Source organism: Pristis pectinata, chromosome 9 (assembly GCF_009764475.1).
Source record: "Pristis pectinata isolate sPriPec2 chromosome 9, sPriPec2.1.pri, whole genome shotgun sequence".
NCBI classification, from domain to species: Eukaryota; Metazoa; Chordata; class Chondrichthyes; order Rhinopristiformes; family Pristidae; genus Pristis; species Pristis pectinata.
In genome coordinates this window covers 28,611,459-28,632,777 of record NC_067413.1, presented here as the reverse complement: position 1 = coordinate 28,632,777, position 21,319 = coordinate 28,611,459, and the positions used below count along the sequence as shown (strand labels likewise).

The 21,319-nt window shown below is 41.5% G+C and overlaps 1 protein-coding gene across 4 annotated transcripts in view; it reads left to right on the top strand.

Moving 5' to 3' along the window:
* The window catches only part of dhx30 (DEAH (Asp-Glu-Ala-His) box helicase 30), a 50,412-nt gene extending 30,137 nt beyond the window's left edge, over nucleotides 1–20,275 (top strand). For all 4 annotated transcript variants that reach the window (XM_052023769.1, XM_052023770.1, XM_052023771.1 and 1 more), the window contains exons 12-19: nucleotides 3,822–4,028; nucleotides 4,432–4,513; nucleotides 5,821–6,014; nucleotides 7,146–7,305; nucleotides 8,010–8,167; nucleotides 15,978–16,081; nucleotides 16,890–17,029; nucleotides 19,713–20,275. In XM_052023769.1, the coding sequence (XP_051879729.1) occupies nucleotides 3,822–4,028; nucleotides 4,432–4,513; nucleotides 5,821–6,014; nucleotides 7,146–7,305; nucleotides 8,010–8,167; nucleotides 15,978–16,081; nucleotides 16,890–17,029; nucleotides 19,713–19,939 (1,272 nt within the window). In that variant the 3' untranslated portion in view covers nucleotides 19,940–20,275. The remainder of the gene's footprint in view (nucleotides 1–3,821; nucleotides 4,029–4,431; nucleotides 4,514–5,820; nucleotides 6,015–7,145; nucleotides 7,306–8,009; nucleotides 8,168–15,977; nucleotides 16,082–16,889; nucleotides 17,030–19,712) is intronic.
* Nucleotides 20,276–21,319: the final 1,044 nt, after the last annotated feature.

Genomic DNA, 21,319 nt, shown 5'->3' with positions numbered 1-21,319 from the left:
ATGGTACCACCCAAGTATAGCTTAGAGTGTCCTGGTGACTTGTACATTTGTGTAATGTAGAAGGGCAAGCAGTCTACCTTTGGGAAAATGCAGAGGGTTCCTTCTCATTTTTGGTGACACATTACTAATATTTGCTTCCCTCACTTCATAATGATGCTGCATGGTTCTCGAGTTAGAGTGTAGTTCCAAATCTCATGTTCTAGACCTGAAACATTAACTGTTCTTGTCACAGATGCTACCTGACCTGCTGAGTTTTTTCCAGCATTTTCAGTTTTTGTCCATTTATAGAATAGGGACCTCACTGGCATTTATTGCTTCAGAACTTGTTCTTTTGAATTTGATAGTGCGAAATGTAACTTGTTACATCTTTTCTGAGTGCATCCAAGCATCAGTACATTGCTATAGGTTTGAAACTGCCATCAGATTTCTGAACGGTCCTTGAACACTACCCCGGTATTCCTTTTTTATTGCACTATTTATTTATTTTCGTAATTTATAGTAACTTTGTCTTACTGCCGCAAAACAACAAATTTCACTTCATATGTCAGTGATGATAAATCTAATTCTGAAACCATTTATGCTGCAGATTGGTTAAGGACAACAGGCTTTCTTCAAAGAGCCTGTTGAATCAGTTTGTGACAATCCAGGTTACGTGGTTCCTGTGAGCGGTTCTTTGTTCTATGCTGCTTTAACAAATTGATTTCAGTTCTATCCAGATTTCTACTTTGGCACTTTATCCTTTATGGAGAAATCTGAATACTTTTGACTGGTGAAAACTTAAGAACAGAGGAGATTCAAGGAGGTTTAGGAGTATAATCAACAACAGAAAAAATAAAGTTTGACAAATAATCATTTAATGACATAAGGAATAAAAGCAGGAGTAGGTCTATGATCTCTCTAGCTTATTTTGCCATTCAATAAGGTCATGGTTGATCCTGTGCTTTGCAATGTTAACTTTTAAGCAGAGAGCTAGAATATAAAGGGAAGTCTTAACTATATTATGCCCTGGTCACACCACATCTGTGCACAGTTCTGGGTACTGTGCTGCAGGAAGAACATAAGAAATAGGAGCAGAAACCATCCAGTCTTTTCTGCCATTCATCAAACTCATAGCTGATCTTCTCCCTCAGCACCATTCCCATATCACTTGATTTCCTTCCTGATCTTCCACAGTCATTTGGGGTAGAGAATTCCAAAGGTTCACCATCCTGTGGGTGAAGAAAATTAATCGCATCTCAGTGCTAAGCAGCCTACCCTTATTCTCACAAAGTTGGTCCTGGTTCTAGACTCCGCTATCAGGGTGAACATCTTCCCTACATCTTGCCTGTCAAGTCCCTTAAGAACTTTGTAAATTTTGATCAAATGTCGTCTCATTCTTCTAAACTCGAGAATACTGTCTCAATCTACTCAATGTTTCCTCGTGTGGCAAACCCGCAATACCTGGAACTATAATGAATCTTTGTTGCACTCCCTCTATGGCAAGTAGGCCAAAACTGTACACAACATTCCAGGTGCAATCTCACCACAGCACCATATGTTTGCGATAAGACTTCCTAACTGTTGTAAATAAACCCTCTTGCAATAAAGACTAACACACCAGTTGCCTTCCTAATAGCTTGTAGAGCCTTGCAGGTTTAAAGTAGTATCTCTTCAGTTCATGTAAAATACTAATGAGGTCCTTTTGAGGAAAGATTTTTTTAAACAATTGCTTGCTGCACCTGTCTGTTGGCCTGCAGTGACTCGTGTACAATTATACCCAGGTCCCTTTGAACATCAGCATTACTCAATCGTTCACCATTTAACAAATAAGCTGCTTTTCTGTTATGTGCTCCAGAGTGGATAACCTCACATTTTTTCCAAATCGTATTCCACGTGCCATGTTCTTGCCCATTCACTCAAGTTGTCCATATAACTTGAAGCTTCTCTACATCTTCCTGCATACTCATAATTCCATCAAGTTTAGTATCATAAGTAAACATAAAATATGACATTTGGTACCCTCAGGCAAATCGTTGATACAGATTATGAATATCTGAGGTCCAAGCATCAATACTTCCTGTACACCACTAGTAATAGTCTGCTGGTCTGAGAAGGATCCATTTATTCCCATTCTTTGTTTTCTGTCCAATAACCAATTCTCAATTCTCAATCCACGCCAGTATTTAGGCAGTCACCCGGATTAAGGATGACTTGCTCCTATTTGGTTTTGTGGGTTCTGAGGCAGCCAATGTAAGAATCACAGATTCCTTCACAGAAGAGGCAGGAAGTTTTTGACAGGGTGGGTGAGTTTGTGAGGTGGTTCACTCCTTCCACTACTTATACAGGGCTTCGGTATGCTCTGGATGCATAGTCTTGAGGTCTACCTGGTAATCTGTTCCTATGTCAGTGCTTGGAATAAAGTGTCTGTTTTGGGAGTTTAGCGTTGGACATACGAGCACTGTGGCCTGCCCTATGTAGACGACCATGAGCAATGAGAACCACAATGCCAGGAATGTGACCTGGTATACTCCCAGTGAAGTTGAAGGACTTTGTAGAGCCAGCATTGGTGGTATTTCTCGATTCCCTTGAGATGCCTGCTGTTAGGTAGCTCAGATCTCAAGTGTATGGGAGGGCAGGGATCTCTGCTGCCCAGCAGACCACCTCGTTTTTGTGTCAGGCCTGAGGTCTTGATCTTCAAATACCCTTTTTTTTTGTCAATCAACCAAAGCCTACGTGAGTGCATTGAAGGCGATAGTGAATTTCATCATCTTCACTGAGTGTATACATAACCTAGACCTGTATTCCCCGAACTGTATAAAGTTACAAAATGATTCAATTAAAAGTTTTTAAGACTTTGCAAAGAATTGAGCTAGATGGTTAGCGAGTTTAAGATGAGAGGCAAAATTAGAGGCAGGTAATTTAGGAGTGTGAAGTAAGGAAACATTACTTCAAATATGGGTAGTATGTATCTCCCACATAAATGAAAGCAGTTTGGTATCTTAATAATTTTAAATCTGAAGTTTACCCAGGAATATTAAGAGATAGCCAAAGCGGATGGAATGGAGTTAAAATACAACCTGAGTGGTGGGACGTACTCTAGGTGGTGGGATGAATGGCTTACTTCTGTCTCCATGGAAACCACACAAACTTACTTTGGGTATATCTAGGGTTATGGTAGTATTGTGATTATAGACTGGACCAGAAATCTAAAGAGTTGCAATGTCAAACCTGCAATGTAATGTATTCAATAAATTGTCTATTCGATTCCCGTCGCTGTCTGAAAGGAGTCTATACGTTCTCCTGTGTCTGCGTGGGTTTCCTCCAGGTGCTCCGGTTTCCTCCCACATTCCAAAGACGTACAGGTAGGTTAATTTGGGTTTAAAATGGGCGGCGCGGACTCGTTGGGCCGGAAGGGCCTGTTACCACGCTGTAGATAAAATTTTAAAACATTAAAAATATATCAAGAAATAACCTGTGAAAACACTTACATTTTACTCTAATCCCAGGCAAGTGTAGTTGGCTTTTAATACTTCAATAAATAAACTGTGTGCAGACATAAAAACAATCAACTGAGCAACTAGAACTGGAGAGTACATGTGACAATGATAGCAGCACCCACTTTACCAAGAATGAGTAAAAATAAGGACTGAGGCCTGTGTGGATCTGGATCTGAATCTGTATCTGATGGTCACCTTGTGCTAAGGGTAATGTATCCATCTCTGTCAGTTGCTGTGAAGCAGAATGTTTAATCCAGTTTTGAACCTGTGATATGGGTAACCCTCTTAACAGGTTAGTGTACATGTGGGTAAAGGTTATTTCTATCTCCCTCCCCTCTGTTGCAGGTTTCATGTCTCAACACCGTTTGGATTTCCAAGTCCAATGTGAAGCAGCGGCGTGGGCGGGCAGGCCGCTGTCAGCCAGGTAATGCCTACCACCTGTTCAGCAGGGAGAGGTTGGAGAAAATGGATGACTTCCAGATCCCAGAAATCCTACGCACCCCGCTGGAGAACATCGTGGTCCAGTCTAAGATCCACATTCCTGACATTACAGTGCGTGTTGATATTTTACTTTTTGATTAGTTGTCTCCCTTCTCTAATGCTTGGGGATATTCAAACAGTTCTGAAAGAATTGGAGAGACTACAACTTTAAGGATTTTGAAAAGGACATGGAGAAGTAATATGCAGTGACAGAGGAGGCAAAGGTTGCTTTGCTGAAAAGAAGGCTGATGCAGCAGATTTGATACAGACAGTTCTGGGGAGAGAGAGCCATTAATAACATCACCTAACATGGGATCATGAAGGGAAAGTCATCGGCCAGTGGTTTAGTGGGAATAGAGATCATGTATTTCAGATAGTCCAATGATTCTCCAGAGCCTGGATTGCTGGTATTCATTTGGGCAAATATAAATGCCTTTAATATCACCCCCAGATACCTCTTCCCTTTATTTTTCAGGCTTCTGATTTTCTTTCGAAAGCAATGAATAGTCCAGACCCTAAGGCAGTGAATGAAGCTGTGCGACTATTACAGGAGATAAGTGAGTGCTGGGGATTGGAAGTTTTGTTACTGAAGGAGGATGCTACAGTAGATTTTTGAATGCATATTGGAAGATCTTGGATAAGGAACACTTGCAATGGCATCCAATGGCTCAGTGAGATTATCTTAGTGAGCAGTTAAATGCCATATGGATCAGGAGGTACTGAGACTTGAGTTCATTGCTAAACTGGCTTCAATTGTAAAATGGATCAAGGTTCCCATTAATAGCCCCCCTTTTCCTCTTGGGGGTGTGTGTGTGTGCACATGCACACGGGTTTGCCCAAATGAATGTTGGCTGTGATTTTTTTTAAACCCCAAAAAAAAAAGGTGCTGGAGGAACTCGGTGTGTCAGGAAGCTTCTGTGGAGACAAAGGGATAGTCGATGTTTTGGGTCGAGTTCCTGCATCAGGACTAATCCTTTGATTCTACTGATGCCACCTGACCTACTGAATTTCTCCAGCACTTGTTTTGCTGTAGATTCCAGCATCTGCAGTCTCTCGTGTCTATATTTTTTAACCCAATCTTTGTAGCTATAGAGTCATGACCTATAAAGAATAAGTGCAAAATTACTTACATTTGCTGAAGTAACAGAATTCAATGGTACCACAGTCAGTCCCATGCCATTTGAATTGCTATTCCTGTAAATCTAAACATCAGCCTGGAGCACTGTTTTCAAGACTTTAAATTTAAAAACTCCATTTCCACTTCTTTGCAGCAAGTTGCATGAAATGTGGAACCTCATGAGCCACCAGCAGGTCATGGATCTGCAGAGTAAAACATGTCCTGAAGTCATGGTCCCACAGTTGCTATTTTTGGAGTTAATTCTTGAGCCTGTGGCCTTCTTCGTCTTTATAACTGCAGCTACAATAGGAGAACTCAGTTTGCAATATGCTCCGTACCTCCAGGTCAAATTTTTATACAGATTAATAAAATGTTTTTATTGAGTTAATTTATAAATGTTGCGGTGTTCCTGAACTGCACTAAATCAAAGGACTGACGTTCAATCACTAGTTTATAGTTTGTTAATTGATCTCAGACTGGCATCCTGCATTCTGTGATGGTGAAGGTTAAAGCTCAGCTCCTCAGGAGAGACTGGTGCCAATTGAGCACAGGATTGGATGGAAGGTTCAATGTCAGCTCGAGTTTCATGTCGGTTCTATAGAAGAGCGGAGAAAATTTGAGATGGATTATTTCTTCTGTTGCTAGAAATGTAAAGGCTTGTAGTAGCTCATCAGAATCCACACAGTTCTGCACTGTCAAATGGACGCATGAGTTGAATTCTCTAATGTATTTCCCCTTCCACTCCAGGAGTGCTTGATGAAGACGAATCTCTTACCTTACTTGGTCAGCGACTGGCCCACATCTCCACAGACCCACGCTTGGCCAAAGCAATCATCATGGCCTCCATATTCCGTTGTCTATCCCCTGTACTGATAGTTGTTGCCTGCCTGACTCGAGATCCATTTGTTAACAGCCTGCTGAACAGGGCTGAGGTTATGAAGGTAGGGAAAGAAATCAGGTAAATTGTGACGACGTGGAGGTTTTTTGTTAATTACCTTTTGTTCTCAGGGTGTGAGTGGCATCATACTTTCTGAGCTGAGGTTGTATCCGATCTTGAGTCTTGGTCAGAGGTATGATTTGGGGCTGTTGAAAGATAACTTTTGCTTCTAGCCTTGCTGTCCATCTCTATACACAGTTCTGGATGACTTTCACATCCTTGTAAATGTCTATTATAGTCATATCCTTCCTGTAATGTGGTGATCAGAACTGTATATGGTCCTCTAGATGTGGCCTAACTTGTATTTGTACAATTCTAACTTAACCTTCCTTTTCTCATTCAGTGCCATGGACAATAAAATATTCCACTTGCCTTTTTAACCAATTCATCATACTGTCCTTCTGTATTCTGGGGGTCCTGTCATTAATCATGTAATTCCTTGCTGCCTTTGCTCTTCGTAAATGCATTACTTCACAACTCCAGACTGAATTTCATTGCCACTTTTGTACTCAACTGACAAATTTATTGATATCTTCCTGTGGCCTCAAACTTCCAACCACACAGCTAGTTTTGGTTTTAACAGCAAAGTTGCAAACCATGGTCGCTATATTTAAGTCCAAGTGTTGAACACACTTGATGAGAAGCAAGGGATGCTGCACACGGCCCCACCATCACTGAAACTTGGAAAAGGCTAATATACAGGTAGTATAAGTAAACAGAAAAGCTGAGATAGCGTTATCTTTTAATGCTAAGGGGAATTGAATGCAAAAGTAGGGAGGTTTTGCTTCGGTATTATAGGGCATTGGTGAGCTCACATCGGGAGTACTGTGTCTCCTTATTTAAGGAAAGATGTTAATGCTTGAAGTAGCTCAGACAAACTTTACCAGACTATTACCTGGAATGGTCTGGTTGTTTTATGGGGTACTGCACTTCAGATTATTGTAACTTCCATAAAAAGCATTCTACTCCTCACCCCTCATGTTTTTTTTAACTAAATATTATGAAATCTTCCAATAAATACCCTTCATGTTAAACAGCTGTTAATGGTCCCCTGAATCTCCTCTGAAAAGAGTAATCCTAGATTTTCTAATCCACCAAGATCCTTCGTGAACTCAGGTTTTGATTTGTCCTTTAGGCTAAAGCGCGTCTAAGTGGGGAGAGCCGAAGTGATCACATAGCATTTATTAAAGCAGTTGAAGGCTGGAAGAAAGTACTGCAGGAGTGGGATGCAGACTCCAAAAAAGAGTATCTAGAAGAGAATACACTGTATGCTCCCAGTCTCCACTTCATTCACGGTAGGTGATCGGAAGAACAAGCCTAGCATTAGACACATCAAGATTGCTGGACTGCAGGCTTCAGCTGGCTCTGTTAAAGGCCTTTCCTTTATTTTTGTTCTTTTGGGAGACTTCAGAAGTTCCCTAGTCCCATCTGTGATTAAAGACAGTTTATTATTGTAGGAGATGTTGCAACATTTCCTGTAATAAACTGTGTCTCAAATGGCAGCTGGCATGTGTTCTTCAGTTTCAATTTCTGAAGTCTTCCAAAATTTGAAAACTGAGCTGTATATGCCGGTCAGCCTTCATTTGGAGCACTGTCAAGATGAGCTTCCGATGACTGGTAGCCAAGAGAAATAATGACAGCGACTGGGCAGGATAGATGGAGAATATGCAGCATCTGAGACAAAATATCGAAATTTGAGTCAAACTGATTCAAAGAAAACTTGTGCAAGTGTAGAATAAAGGGATGAACTTGGAAGCAAAGGGTATTAAAGAGTGTGTTGAAAAAGCAGGACTAAAAAGTCTACCACACCAGTCTGCATGGACCCAATGGCTGATTCTCCTCTATTTAGAATATTTGTAATAATTTAATTTTTATTTTCATTGTAGCTTCAAGTTCTCTTATTTTGATCATTGTGCAAAGTTTAATTCTGTAATTTAAATGCTATTTTATTATTTTTCTCTCATTTTCGTTGACTAATGTTTGCATTCTTTTGATCCAGGATTGATTCTACAATTCTCTGAAAATGTTTACAATGCTTTCCTGGTGTCTGATTCTTCAGACTGCACGCGTTCTTTCTCCTTGTGTAACCAGTACAGAGGGGAGGAAGAGCTAATTAAGGGGGTACTGTTGGCTGGCCTGTACCCCAACCTTATCCAGGTGAGAGATAATCTCCTTGGGTTTAACTGTCTTGATGTGTTCACATAATTAATTACATTAATTAAGGATAAGGAAATAAATGCTCAAACAGGAGGGGAGGCAATTGTTTGGGTGACTAACATCCACACAGATGGGTTTTATGGAAAAGGTGAGGTTTCAGGAGGGAGTTCTAAGTTCTACTTGAACAACTGAAAGTTGCACTTTCTGGAATGGAAATGGATTTTCACAATGGAGAGGTAAAGGCTGAAGGAGATCAGGGAAATCATTGAAGGGACTTATCAGGAATTTATAATCAGATGGGGTGTGAGGTCAGCAAGCGTTTGAATAATGGTGTGACTGAGCAGGACAAGTGTGGCAAATTTTTGGAATATAGCATGTGGAGGATGGTGGGATCACTGAGGAGCTTATGAGTTTGGGAAATGAAGGAAGAGAGTATAAATGATTTAGAAGTGGAGCAAGCACTGGAAGGGATGTGATCAGTTTAGCTGATGGAGAGGATGTACCACTTGGAACTCTGTTGTGGATTGTGAACCATCAGGTCCCAGGTGAGGCAAGGGGGAAGTCTCTACCAAAGAGCAGGGTTTACAGCTGGGGCTAAATCATGGATTGCTGTGCCAAATAATCTGAAATACCCAGTTCAAATGATGATATGTTAAACTAGTGTCGGTGATGACAGTTGCATTTTTTATTCAAGTCAAACAGAAAATCATTGCTGTATCTTGGGCAGTAGCTAACAGGATGCTGCGAGAGATATAGTCAAAGCACGGATGTAGATCAGCAACAGCTATAGATTGAGTGATTGGGCAAATGGAGTTTAATGAGGGGAAATTTGAGGTCATACACTTTGGTAAGAGGAATCAAAACATGAATTATTAACTAGCTGAAGAGAGATTGCACATGAGTGAAGTTCTAGGTATTCTAGTGCATTAATCACAAAATGGTAGCAGACAGATCCAAATAGTAGTTAACTTTTTGGGCTTTAATAATAGGGAAGTTTTGTTACTGTTGTGCAGGGTGTTGGTGAGGCCACACCTGGAATACTACACAAAAAGGTAGGCCCGCTGTTTTTTTTGTTGCTGTGGTGAGTAGTAAGAGTACAGGAGCGGGAAGTCCCGTTGCTGTGGTAAGTACCACGAGGACTAGAGCGAGAACAAGAGTGGGGAGCAGTTTAAAAAGGTAGGCCCATTGTTGTTGTTCTTGTTGCTGTGGTGATTAGCTAATTGGATAATTAGGCAGCAGCTGCCAGTAAAAAGAAGTTAGGGTCAAGCAGAGCGGCCATTGTGTGAGTGGACAGTGTTAGAGAGGGGAGCTGAGGCTTTGGCTAAAGAGGCTTCATAAGTGAGCGGAGGATTCTGGTCTTCCTCCCTCCCTCCTCCCCTCCCCAAGTATGCTCCTCCTGTAGGATGTGGGAAGTCAAGGAGACCTCCAGTGTCCCTGATGACTACACCTGCAGGAAGTGCGTCCAGCTGCAGCTCCTTACAGACCACGTTAGGGAGCTGGAGCTGGATGAACTCTGGATCATTAAGGAAGCTGAGGAGATGATGGATAGGAGTTACCAGGAGGCAGTTATATCTAGGGTTCAAGATGCAGGGAGTTGTGTGATCATTAGGAGAGATAAAAGGAATATAGACAGTCAGTACAGGGTACCCTGGTGACCGTTTCCCTTCATAACAAGTATTATCATTTTGGATGCTGTTGGGGGAGGGTGGGGGGTAATGAATCACAGGTGGAGAGCCATAGCAGCTGGCTCTCTGGCATGGTCTGGCTCTGTGGCTCAGAAGGGGGGTGGGAGAATTGGAGAGTGAGTGATAGGGGATTCGTTGGTTAGGGGTACAGACAGGAGATTCTTTGGACAAGGACAAAACTCCTGGATGGTAAGTTGCCTCCCAGGTGCCAGGGTCAGGGATGTCTCGAGCACAGAATCTTTAGGGGGGAGGGGGAGCAGCCAGAAGTTGTGGTGCACGTTAGCACCAACAACATAGGTAAGATAAGGGATGAGGTCCTGAAGAGTGAGTATTGAGAGCAAGCAAGCTAAAAAGCAAGATCTCAAGGGTAGTAATCTCTGGATTGCTGCCTGTGCCACGCACCAGGGAGGGAAGGAATAGGAAGATACATCAGACTAATTGAGTGGCTGAAGAGTTGGGGTAGGGGTTCAGATTTGTGAATCATTGGGATCTCTTCTGGGGTAGGTATGACCTGTACAAAAGGGACGGGTTACACTTGAACTTGAGAGGGACCAATGTCCTTGTGGGCAGGTTTGCTAGACCTGTTGGGGAGGGTTTAAACTAGGTTGGCAGGGGGTTGGGAACTGAAGTGTTAGATTAGAAGATGGATCAGTTGGTGTAGAAGGAGATGTGTGTGGACTGAGAATGTGAGGAAGGATAGGCAGGGGATAGGGCATAAATACAGGCAGTTAGATGGGTTGAAATGTATCAGTACATGGAATTATGATGATGTGGCCATTACTGAGACTTGGCTGTTGCAAGGGCAGGAGTGGCTGCTTGAGGTTCCAGGGTTTAGATGTTTCGATAGGGAAGGGTGGGGGGGGGGGGGGGGGTGTGGTTGATGTTGCTGATCAGGAATAGTATCACAGCTGTAGGAAGGGAGGACATCGTAGAGGGATTGTCTATTGAGTCAGTGTGAGTGGAAATCAGAAACAGAAAGGGAGTGATCACTCTATTGGGAGTATTCTATAGGCCTCCAAATAGGCACTGGGACACTGAGGAGCAGATAAGCAGGCAGATTTTGGGAAGGTGCAAAAATAACAGGGTTGTTGTCTTGAGTGACTTCAACTTCCCTAATATTGATTGGCACCTCCTTAGTGCAAAAGGTTTAGATGGGGTTGAATTTGTAAGGTGTGTACAGGAAGGATTCCTGACACAGTAGTATGTAGTCAGGCTGACTAGAGAGGCCATGCTAGATCTGGTATTAGGCAATGACCTGGTCAGGTGACAGACCTCTCGGTGGGCAAGCATTTTGGGGATAGTGACCACAGTTCCCTGACCTTTATCATAGCCATGGACAAGGATAGGAGCAGACATTATGGGAAAGTATTTAATTGGAGGAGGGGGAATTATGATGCTATTAGGCAGGAACTTGGGGCTGTAAATGTTTCCATGCTGTATGGCTCTATGACTAAATTGGGAACAGATGTTCTCTGGTAAATGCACCACAGAAATGTAGAGGATGTTTAGGGAACACTTACATGGGGTTCTAGATAGGTTTGTCCCGCTGAGATAAGGAAAGGATGGTAGAGTGAAGGAACCATGGTTGACGAGAGGTGGAAGGTTTAGTCAAGAGGAAGAAGGAAGCATATTTAAGGTTTAGGAAGCAAAAATAAGACAGGGCTCTTTAGAGTTTATAAGGTAGCCAGGAAGGAGCTTAAGAAGGGACTTAGGAGAGCTAGAAAGACATGAGAAGGACTTGGCAAGTAGGGTTAAGGAAAACCCTAAGGTGCTTTACATGTATGTGAGGAACAAGAGGATTACTAAGCTGAGGGTAGGACCGCTCAGGGATAACGGGGGAAAATGTGTCTGGAGGTGAAGGAGGTAGGGGAGGTCCTGAATGAATATTTTGCTTCAGTGTTCACCAGGGAGAGGGACTTGGACAAATGTGAGGTTAGCATCGAATAGGCAAATGTGTTGGAGCAAGTCCCTGGGGTCGGATAGGATATACCCCAGGTTACTATGAGAAGCAAGGAAACAAAATGCTAGAGCGTTAACAATGACTTTTGAGTCCTCCCTGGCTACAGGAGTGGTACTGGAGGATTGGAGGATGACAAATGTTGTTCCATTGTTCAAGAAAGGTAAAAGGGATAACCCTGGGAATTATAGACCAGTGAGTCTTATGTCAGTGGTGGGCAAACCATTGGAGAGGACTCTTAAGGACAGGATTTATGAGCATTTGGAGAAGCATAGTCTTATTAGGGATAGTCAACAAGGCTTTGTGAAGGGCAGATTGTGCCTCACGAGCCTAATAGAGTTTTTCAAGGCAGTGACAAGACAATTTGATGAAGGTATTGTGGTGGATATCATATATATGGATTTTAGCATGGCATTTGACAAGGTTCCCCATGGTAGGCTCATCCAGAAAGTCATGAGGTATGAGATACATGGAAAACTGGCTGTGTGAATTCGAAATTGGCTTGCCCACAGAAGGCAGAGGATAGTTGTAGAAAGGGAGTATTCGAGCTGGAGGTCGGTGACTAGTGGTATTCCGCAGGGATCTGTTCTGGGACCCCTGCTTTTTGTGATCTTTATAAATGATTTGGATGAAGAAGTGGAAGGGTGGGTTGGTAAGTCTGCAGATGACATGAAGGTTGGTAGTAGGTTGCAGTGGGATTTAGACAGGATCCAGAGCTGGGCAGAGGAGTGGCAGATGGAGTTCAATCCGGAGAAGTGTGAAGTGATACACTTTGGAAGATCGGACTTGAACGTAGAGTACATGGTTGATGGCAGAATTCTTAGCAGTGTGAAGGAACAGAGAGATCTTGGGGTTCAAGTACATCTCTCAAAGTTGCCATGCAATTCGATTAGGTGGTTAAGAAGGCATATGGTGTGCTAGCCTTCATTAGCCAGGGGATTGAGTTCAGGAGCTGAGAGGTAATGTTGCAGCTCTATAAGACTCTGGTTAGACCACACTTGGAATATTGTGTTCATTCTGGTTGCCTCATTATAGGAAGGATATGGAAGCTTTGGAGAGGGTGCAGAGGAGATTTACAAGAATGCTGCCTGGATTGGAGATCATGTCTTAATAGGATGTGTTGAGCAAATTAGGGCTTTTCTGTTTGGAGCAATGGAGGATGAGAGGCAACTTGATAGAGGTGTATAAGATTATGAGAGGCATAGACAGAGTGGACAGCCAGCATCTTTTCCCCAGGGCAGTAATGGCCAATACTAGAGGTCACCTGTTTAAGGTGCGTGGAGGAAAGTTCAGGGGAGATTTCAGAGGTAGGTTTTCTACACAGAGTGGTGGGTGGCTGGAATGCACTGGTGGTGGTAGGGGCTGATACTGCAGGGTCATTTAAGAGACTATTAGATAGGCACATGAACGATAGAAAAATAGAGGGTTATGGGAAGTGAAGTAGAGAGGGGGATAGTTTGAATGTGGATAAGGTTAATATAGGTCGGCACAACATTGTGGGCTGAAGGGCCCGTACTGTGCTGTACTGTTCTATGTTCCACACTGTTTCAGTCCCCTTACCTGAAAGGGGGTATAGTAGCATTGGAGGCAGTACAAAGGAGAATCACTGAGTACAGAGGCTAGACAGTTTGTATTCCTTGGAGTTTGGAATATATAAGAACTTAAGGGGGCTTGACAGGGTAGATGTGATGTTTCCACTAATAAGCCTAGAGATTATAGGCTGTTGACCTTAACATCAGTGGCAGGGAAGTTGCTGCAGAAGATTCTGAGATACAGGATTTATGTTCACTTGGAAAGGCAGGGGCGGATTTGGAGCATTCAGGACAGTTTTATGCAGGGGAGATGATGTCTCACAAATCTGAGTTTTCTTGAGGAGATAACTAAGAAAATTGGCAAATGGAATGCAATAAATGCAACTTGCATTGACTTCAGCAATGTTTTTGACAGGGTCCTGCTTGGTAGGCTGGTCCAGAAGGTTAGGGCACATGGGATCTGAGGTGTGTTGGCAAACTGGATCCAAATTTGGCTTGGTGATGGGAGGCAGACGGTAGTGGTGGATGGGTGTTTTTCTGACTGGAAATTTGTAACAAGTGGTGTATTGCAGGGATCAGTGCTGGGATCTTTGTCGTTTGTCATATATAAATGGCTTGGATGAGAATGGAGGTGTCTGATTAGTAAGTTTGCAGACAACACAAAAATTGGTGGAGTCATAGCAAAGAAGGTTGTCTTAAGGATACAATAGAACATAGATCAGCTGGAAAGTTGGGTGGTGCGGTGGCAGATGGCATTTAATCCAGACAATCATGAGGTAATGCACTTTGGGAAGTCAAATTCTGGTAGACAGAGTAAATGGCAGGGATCTTAGGAGTGTAAATGTACAGAGGGACCTTGGGGTTAAAGTGGATAAGCTAGTGAAGAAGGCACTTGATATGCTTGCTTTCATAGGCTATGCATTGAGTATAAGAGTTGGGACATAAGCATTGGTTAGATTGCATTTGGAGTATTTTGTACACTTCTGGTCACCACACTACAAGAGGGTTATGGTAGCAATAGAGAAAATGCAGAAGAGATTCACCAGGATGTTGCCTGGAATGGAGGGCTGTAGTTACAAGGGGAGATTGGATAGGTGGGGTTTATTCTCACTGAACTGTAGGATTCTGAGTGGTGATCTTGTTTAGGTTTATAAAATTATGAGGGGCACAGATAGGGTAGTAGTCAAGACTTTTTCCCAGGGCAGAGGAGTCTAAAACTACAGGGCACAGGTTTAAGGTGAAAGAGGAGAAATTTAAAGGAGATCTGAGGGGTAAGTTTTCCACACAGGATGGTGGAAAGAGCTGCCAGAGAAGGTGATAGCGGCAGATGCAATTACAACATTTAAGAGGCATTTGTACAGGTACTTAGATAGGATCAGCTTGACACTGGACTAATGCAGGTAAGTGAGAGCAAAATAATATTATTGTAAGTTTTTTCTTTGGGAGACCAGATTTGATATTAGAAAATTCTGGCATGCAAGTATCGACCAGGGCCCATCTCTCTCTGGTGTTACAAGAGATAAAACTATGCAGAGCAAATGCAGTTGCAGAAACTCGATAAAGATTACAATTCAGGTACAATTTGAACAAATATATGTGAGAATGACTGACTTGCTGCATTTTTTGATATTGAGGGGATGTTGTGTCTCATCCAAGATTTACTGATTGAAGTAATCTGACAACAGCATTTAATTACTTTGTGTCGGTGTATTTTGGTTCACTGGCCAACAGTGATGTTGTCTCTAGTGATGTTGAGATGGAGTATGAACCAAGGAGGTTAATTCAGTATAGAAAGTTGCCCTGGTTATTGAAGAAGGAAATTTGTCACTGATCCTTTTCCAATTATACTGGATTGAGCTCAGGTTCAGGCTTTAATGTGATGCCTGATTTGGGGCCAAATCTGACTGATTTAAGCATGTATCATATAAAAACAGCACAGATCTACCATTATGATACCAGGGTTAAATGCTGGGAACAGGTTGCACAAACTTGGTTGGTATTCCATGAGCTTTGAAGTCTGAGGAGTGACCCAAATGAGGTATTTGAAGTGATTAAAGTATTCTACAGTTTAGCTGTTTCCTCTGGTGAGAAAGCTGAGAATGCAGGCAAGCATAATTAAAATTAGAGAGACATGATTTGCAAATGAAATAAGGAATCTCTTGTAAACATGGAAGAAATCTGAAATTCTCTCCAAAGATACAGATGCTGAGTTGATTGAAATTTTCAAGGTGAGGTTAATAAATTTTTGATAGACTATGTTCTTGAGGGATATAGATCAAAGGCTGCAAAATCAGAAGAGATACAGATCAGATTGAATGGTTGAACAAGCCTAATTGGCTGACTGGTCAACTCCTCTTTCAACGATGACTGAAGATCTAATAAACTGCAGATGCTGGAAATCTAAAACAGAAAATGCTGGAAATCTAAACCTAAAAACAGAAAATGCTGGAAATAGTTGGCAGGTCAGGCTGCATCAGAAAGATGAGTCTCTGACTTGAAACATTAGCTCTATTTCTCTTCCCACAGATGCGGCCTCACTTGCTGAGAATTTCCAGCATTTTGTGTTTTTGGTTTGGATCCCAGGCTGCCCACCTGGTTTAAAATTACAGTTCCTTTTTGTCCTGTTTGCTTTGTAGCTGAGGCATGGGAAAGTCACCAAAGAAGGAAAGTTCAAACCCAATAGTGTGGTCTGCCGTACTAAGACTGGCCAGGTATTACTGCACAGGTCTACTGTCAACAGGTAAGTTATAGTATGAGCATGGCTTTGGAAATGTGTGGTGAGGATATGCAGAAAAGAATGACGATCTCTTGTGGAATTGCGCAGTATTGGTGTTGAATCGTTTAATGTTAATCATGAGAAAACTCATTTCCAGCAAATTTCTCAAATTCAGCTCTGAGCAGTAGAACTGGCACTGGTGTCCATAGTTGTATGCCACCACTCTTTGTATGAGTGCAAGGACTGAATTGCTAAGAGTCTGTATGACATGAAAACTGACTCTAGTTTTGCTCAGCAGTTGGTGATAACATTTTTGATGTAGAAACTCAAAATGGAATAGTAAGGTTGTAGTTATTTACTAACCTATTGAAGATGATGTGAGATTCTCCCGTCCCTTGGCAGATTGAACATTTGAATTAACATTCTTGAAATAAAAGATTTTATCATTAAAAGTGTGAAGTTCTCAAATTGGTTCACACACTAATTACCCCTTAGGGAAGGGCATCTGCCTTTTTCCGGTCTGGCCTATAATGGTCAACCCTTAAGTACTTCTGCAGGACACAGCAAACTACTCATTTGTATAGATTGCTATAAAAATACTCAGCATCTTGCAAAGGACAATGTGGGATGATAAAATGTTGAGAATTTCCATTGTTTGACTAAGGCATTAAACTAAGTTCCATTTCCTGAGAAGGATATTAAAGATTCAAAGTCGTAATTCAGAAAGGAAAAGGGTCATTTCAGCATTTTCTAGATCCCCATTCCAAGGCCAGGATCAGTTGAAAACTGTATTCCCCTCTCTTTGCTAATGCTGTTTGCAATGCACTTTCAGGAATGAGGAATCTTTTAAGAGCCGCTGGCTGACCTACTTCACAGCTGTGAAGTCCAATCAGAATGTCTTTGTCCGTGACTCCTCCATGATCCATCCGCTGGCTCTGCTCTTGCTTGCAGATTGTGATATCCAAGTCAAGGGTAAGTGTTGTGGAGGGACTTTTGCATAACATAAAACAGGATGTAGCAAGGCCCTGGAAATGGAGGTCCCACTCAAGCTCCTTGCTGATGGATGTAGCTGATTATTAGCTGAGAACCTTCGAGGCTATAAACCAAAATAAGGTACACACTTTGACTGCAGAGATAGTAGAGCTATTGGTTGAAGTTATTCAGAACTCCTTGTGTTTTGGGAGGTGCCAGCAGATTAGAAAACTTCAAATGTGACTTCCTTGTTCAAGAAGTGGGGTGGGAGGGGAGAGACAAACAACAGAAGCCAGCAGGCCACTTAGCTTAATATCTGTTGTTGGGAATATGCTGGTGTATAGTCAAGAAAGAAATAGCTAGTCACTTGGGGAAGTTTAACATCATAAGACTATGTTGATTTGGTTTGATTAAAGGTATATCATGTTTGACAAATTTGCAGAAGTTCTTTGAGGATGTAACAAGAAAGTCAATAGAGGCAGCATATTTAGATTTCCAGAAGGCTTTTGATAAGGTGCCACATAAATGGCTAGTGCACAAGAACCCATGGTACTGGGGAAGTGTGTTAATGTGAACTGAAGACTGGTTCTACAGAGAAAACAGTTGGACTAAATGGGTCATTTTCAGACCAGAAAGATGCGACCAGGGGAGTACCCCAAGGATCATTTACTATATTAATGACTTGGTGAAGGGGACAAAATGTAAGTTTACTGATGAGGCATGCTGTCATGAGGATATTTGGACGCTACAACAGGATATAGATCAGTTATGCAAGTGGGATAAAATCTCGGCAAATGGAGTTTAATGTAGGAAAGCATGAAGTCATGTACTTCAGCAGGAGGAATCAAAAGACATACTGCAGATGAGTGGAGAATACAGGGGTCTAGGTGTTCTTGTACATGAGACACAGAGTTAGTGGGCGTGCACAGAAGTAATTAAGAAGGGAAATGACATATTATTCTTTATTGCTGCGGGGTTGGAGTTTAAAAATAGAGAAGTACTGTTACAGTTGATGAGGTCCTGCCTGGACTTCTTCAGTTTTGGTCCCCTAATTTAAGAAAGGATGTACTAGGATTTGAGGCAATCCAGAAGAGATTCACTCAGCTAATTCCAAGGTTGAGAGGGTTGTCCTATCATAAATAGGTAAGAAAAGTTAGACCTATATTCCTTGGAGTTTGGAAGAATGAGTGGTGATGTTATTAAAACATTTAAGATCCTAATGGGCCAAGATGGGAGATATTGAGATGTTTCTATTAGTGGAAGAGTCTCAGATGAGGGAACATAGTTAAGGTAAAATGGCAGTCATTTAAAACTGAGGTGCATAGGATTTCTTTTCACAGAAGATAGTGATTTAGAGGGGAACCTGCTTGTGGTGGTGTTTTCATGCTATTTTGCTCTCTGTTGTGGTGGAGCTCTGTTTTAGAGGTCCTATAAGTGTAGACTAGATGCATAACTGCAATGAATTTTGTAGACAGTACATGCTGTAACCACATTAGACCAAGTGGTGAAGCACAGCGAAAGTTTAGTTGGTGGATGGCGTACCAATCATGTGGGCTGAGTGTTATTGGAGCTGCACTCATTCAGAAAAGTAGCAAACGTTCAATTCAGTCTTAAAAATTGTGCCATGTAGATAGTGTCCACCCTGTTCCAGTGGTGGATGGTGTGCTAATCAAATTGGGCAAAAACTTATTTTGGAGCTAATGATGGAGATTAGGACCAACTAGTACTCAATGCCTAAATTTATGCTGTGATATGGAACTTCCCAGATGTGTGTCATGACTAGTAGCCTTGGGAAAAGTGAGAATGTAACAGTAAGCTTCCAGGGCTTAAGAGAATAAGTGATCAGATGTGAATGCTGAACTCAAAGTTGCTCACAGGTTTTTATATCTATTTAATCTACAGTTTACTTCCTGAAGTTCACTATGCCAAAGGCCAGTTCTGGGACTACTCATTGAGCAATAGAGGCAGACAATTTGGCCAATGATTTTCTTTTCCTCTGCAGCATGGGGGGGAGAGAAAGCAACCTGAAAAATTACCTTTCAAAATAATTGCAAAGGGAATTAAAAGGATTATAAGCAGCTAACACACCAATCTACAGAAATAGGCATGGGGTTATCTTAATAGAACCAAAGCATCTCTTCCATTGTTGAGCGAGTGAAACATCAGAATACTATTCCCCAAGATTCCCAGAAAGACCATACAAGTACATAGGACAGAATATGTAGTAAGTGCCATTGGTGGAACTTTTTTGTTTCGGAGCAGGCTGCATGGAACCAGATCAATCAAGGTAAAATTCCCCATGGATTCTGTCCCACCAAAGATGTGCTGTGTTCAGAGAGAGCAGAATGATCTATAAAAGGGAATAAGGAGCTTGTAAAATGAGGTGACCAGCCCAGTGGAAACAGAATTCTGGGACCTTTTAAGGAACAGTTGAAAACTGCAGCTGCAACCTTCTAGTTGGATGACTATGATGGACCAAATGGCCTCTTAGCTATTGGCAGTCATATCTTGGTTTGATGGAGGGACCAAATTCAGTTGATAAATTTGGTGAACACATGTTTTGAGAGATTATTGGCAAAAACAGCCTACTGTCTTAAGTTTGGACAATGAATTTCTGAAGTCTTTACAAAAAAAAGCCTCAGATTCTGCACCTCTTTTAAATTTATCCTTGAACCTTTTTCAGAGGATGGTAACTCTGTGCTGCTCACCCTTGCTGACTCAAGTCTCCTCCAGCTCGAACTAGACTCAAAGACCGCACACCTGCTTTTCAGCTTCCGCACAGCAGTGCACAAGATGGTAGAAACTTGCTTGCGCCATGAGCTGCCAGAACTTTCCTCCAACTTGCGTACAGAGCACGATGAAGTGTTGTTATTACTTGTGGAACTCTTGAACTGCTGGCCGACAGAGTGAATGGTTCACTGGGAACATGGGAGGTGGGCAGGCAGGTGAGTTTGTATCATATTCTGTATCAGAATTGCTGGCACGTTGGGAAAAAAAATTATAGCTGCTGTATTTAATTCTTTGGGAGCTTAGAAATGTGCTCACCTCTTCAACAATACTTGAAAATAATGGACTGAACAGTCTATGATCTCATAACTTATAGCTGTTGTGTATAATGAATTATGCGTAAAACTGTAATCAGAAAATTTTGTTGACCAAGGACCCCTAAAAATATGGAGAATGTTTTTGTACTGGCAGTATCGTCTTGATTGTCATGATTTAAAATTTAATATATTCTTTTGTCAACTTGTTTGTATTTGTCATTATTTTTACTTCAAAAGAACAAACTGTTATTTCACCATGCACCGTGGATCAAAGACGACTCTTACTTGAGTAAGCTTGCTTACTGTGCTTAATTTAGTTTCAGCATATCCTTACTGACAGGTACCTGAACTTCAGAAATATTAATTGATTTTCCACTTTGCTTAATGAACCAATATCAATGACAGTACAGTATTAAAAAATATGTAGATGGCAATACATATATATAGAAGTAGTGCTTGGAAGAAAAAAAGCATTCATCAAGCATGAGACTTCAGTAAACTTTCAAAACCTTAAGCAGAAAGCATTTTTATATCAAAGGTACCTTTCAGGTTTAGTGCCAGAAGTCTCCTCTTAGCTGTAGTGCCTTCTTTTACTGCCATGTTCATTGCTAAACAATATTACAGGTCAGAGATTAACTGAAATATAACATTTACAGTTTTTCTTTACAAAACTCAATTTTTAAACCTGCCATGGTCTGTGTTTCTGCAGCTTCCCTCTGCAATGTTGCTCACCCAGTCCAAATCACCTGTATGTGGACAATATCCTTTTTAAGATTTAGTAATCCATAATGAATGTTTCAACAATATTGACAGAGGACAAAGCAAACCATCTTTTGGACTAGCAGCCCAATGCTAATTAGCAAATGGCCATAATACTAACTTGTTTCATTTCTAACTCTTTCCAGTTCTTTTGAAAGCTGATTGATTGATCTAATGTTCTCTCTCTCTTTAGGTAGATGCCTGATTTTAAGAGTATTTGCAGTTCTTTCTGCTTTTATTGCAGGTGACATAGCTGTAGTATTTTGCCTTATTAAATGACACATAGAAGGGAAGAAGCTACAAAAAAAGATGCAAATGATTGATTGCTCTAGAGAAGGTGTTAATAAGTAATTTTGAAAATGGGAGTAGTGATTTTTGATCCAAACTGGAATTCAAAGAACAGCTATTAATTTTGAGTAGGGATCTAGCTTCACCATTACTTGACTTGCAACTACCTCTTCCTCATAGGCAAAATTCTAAAGCACCA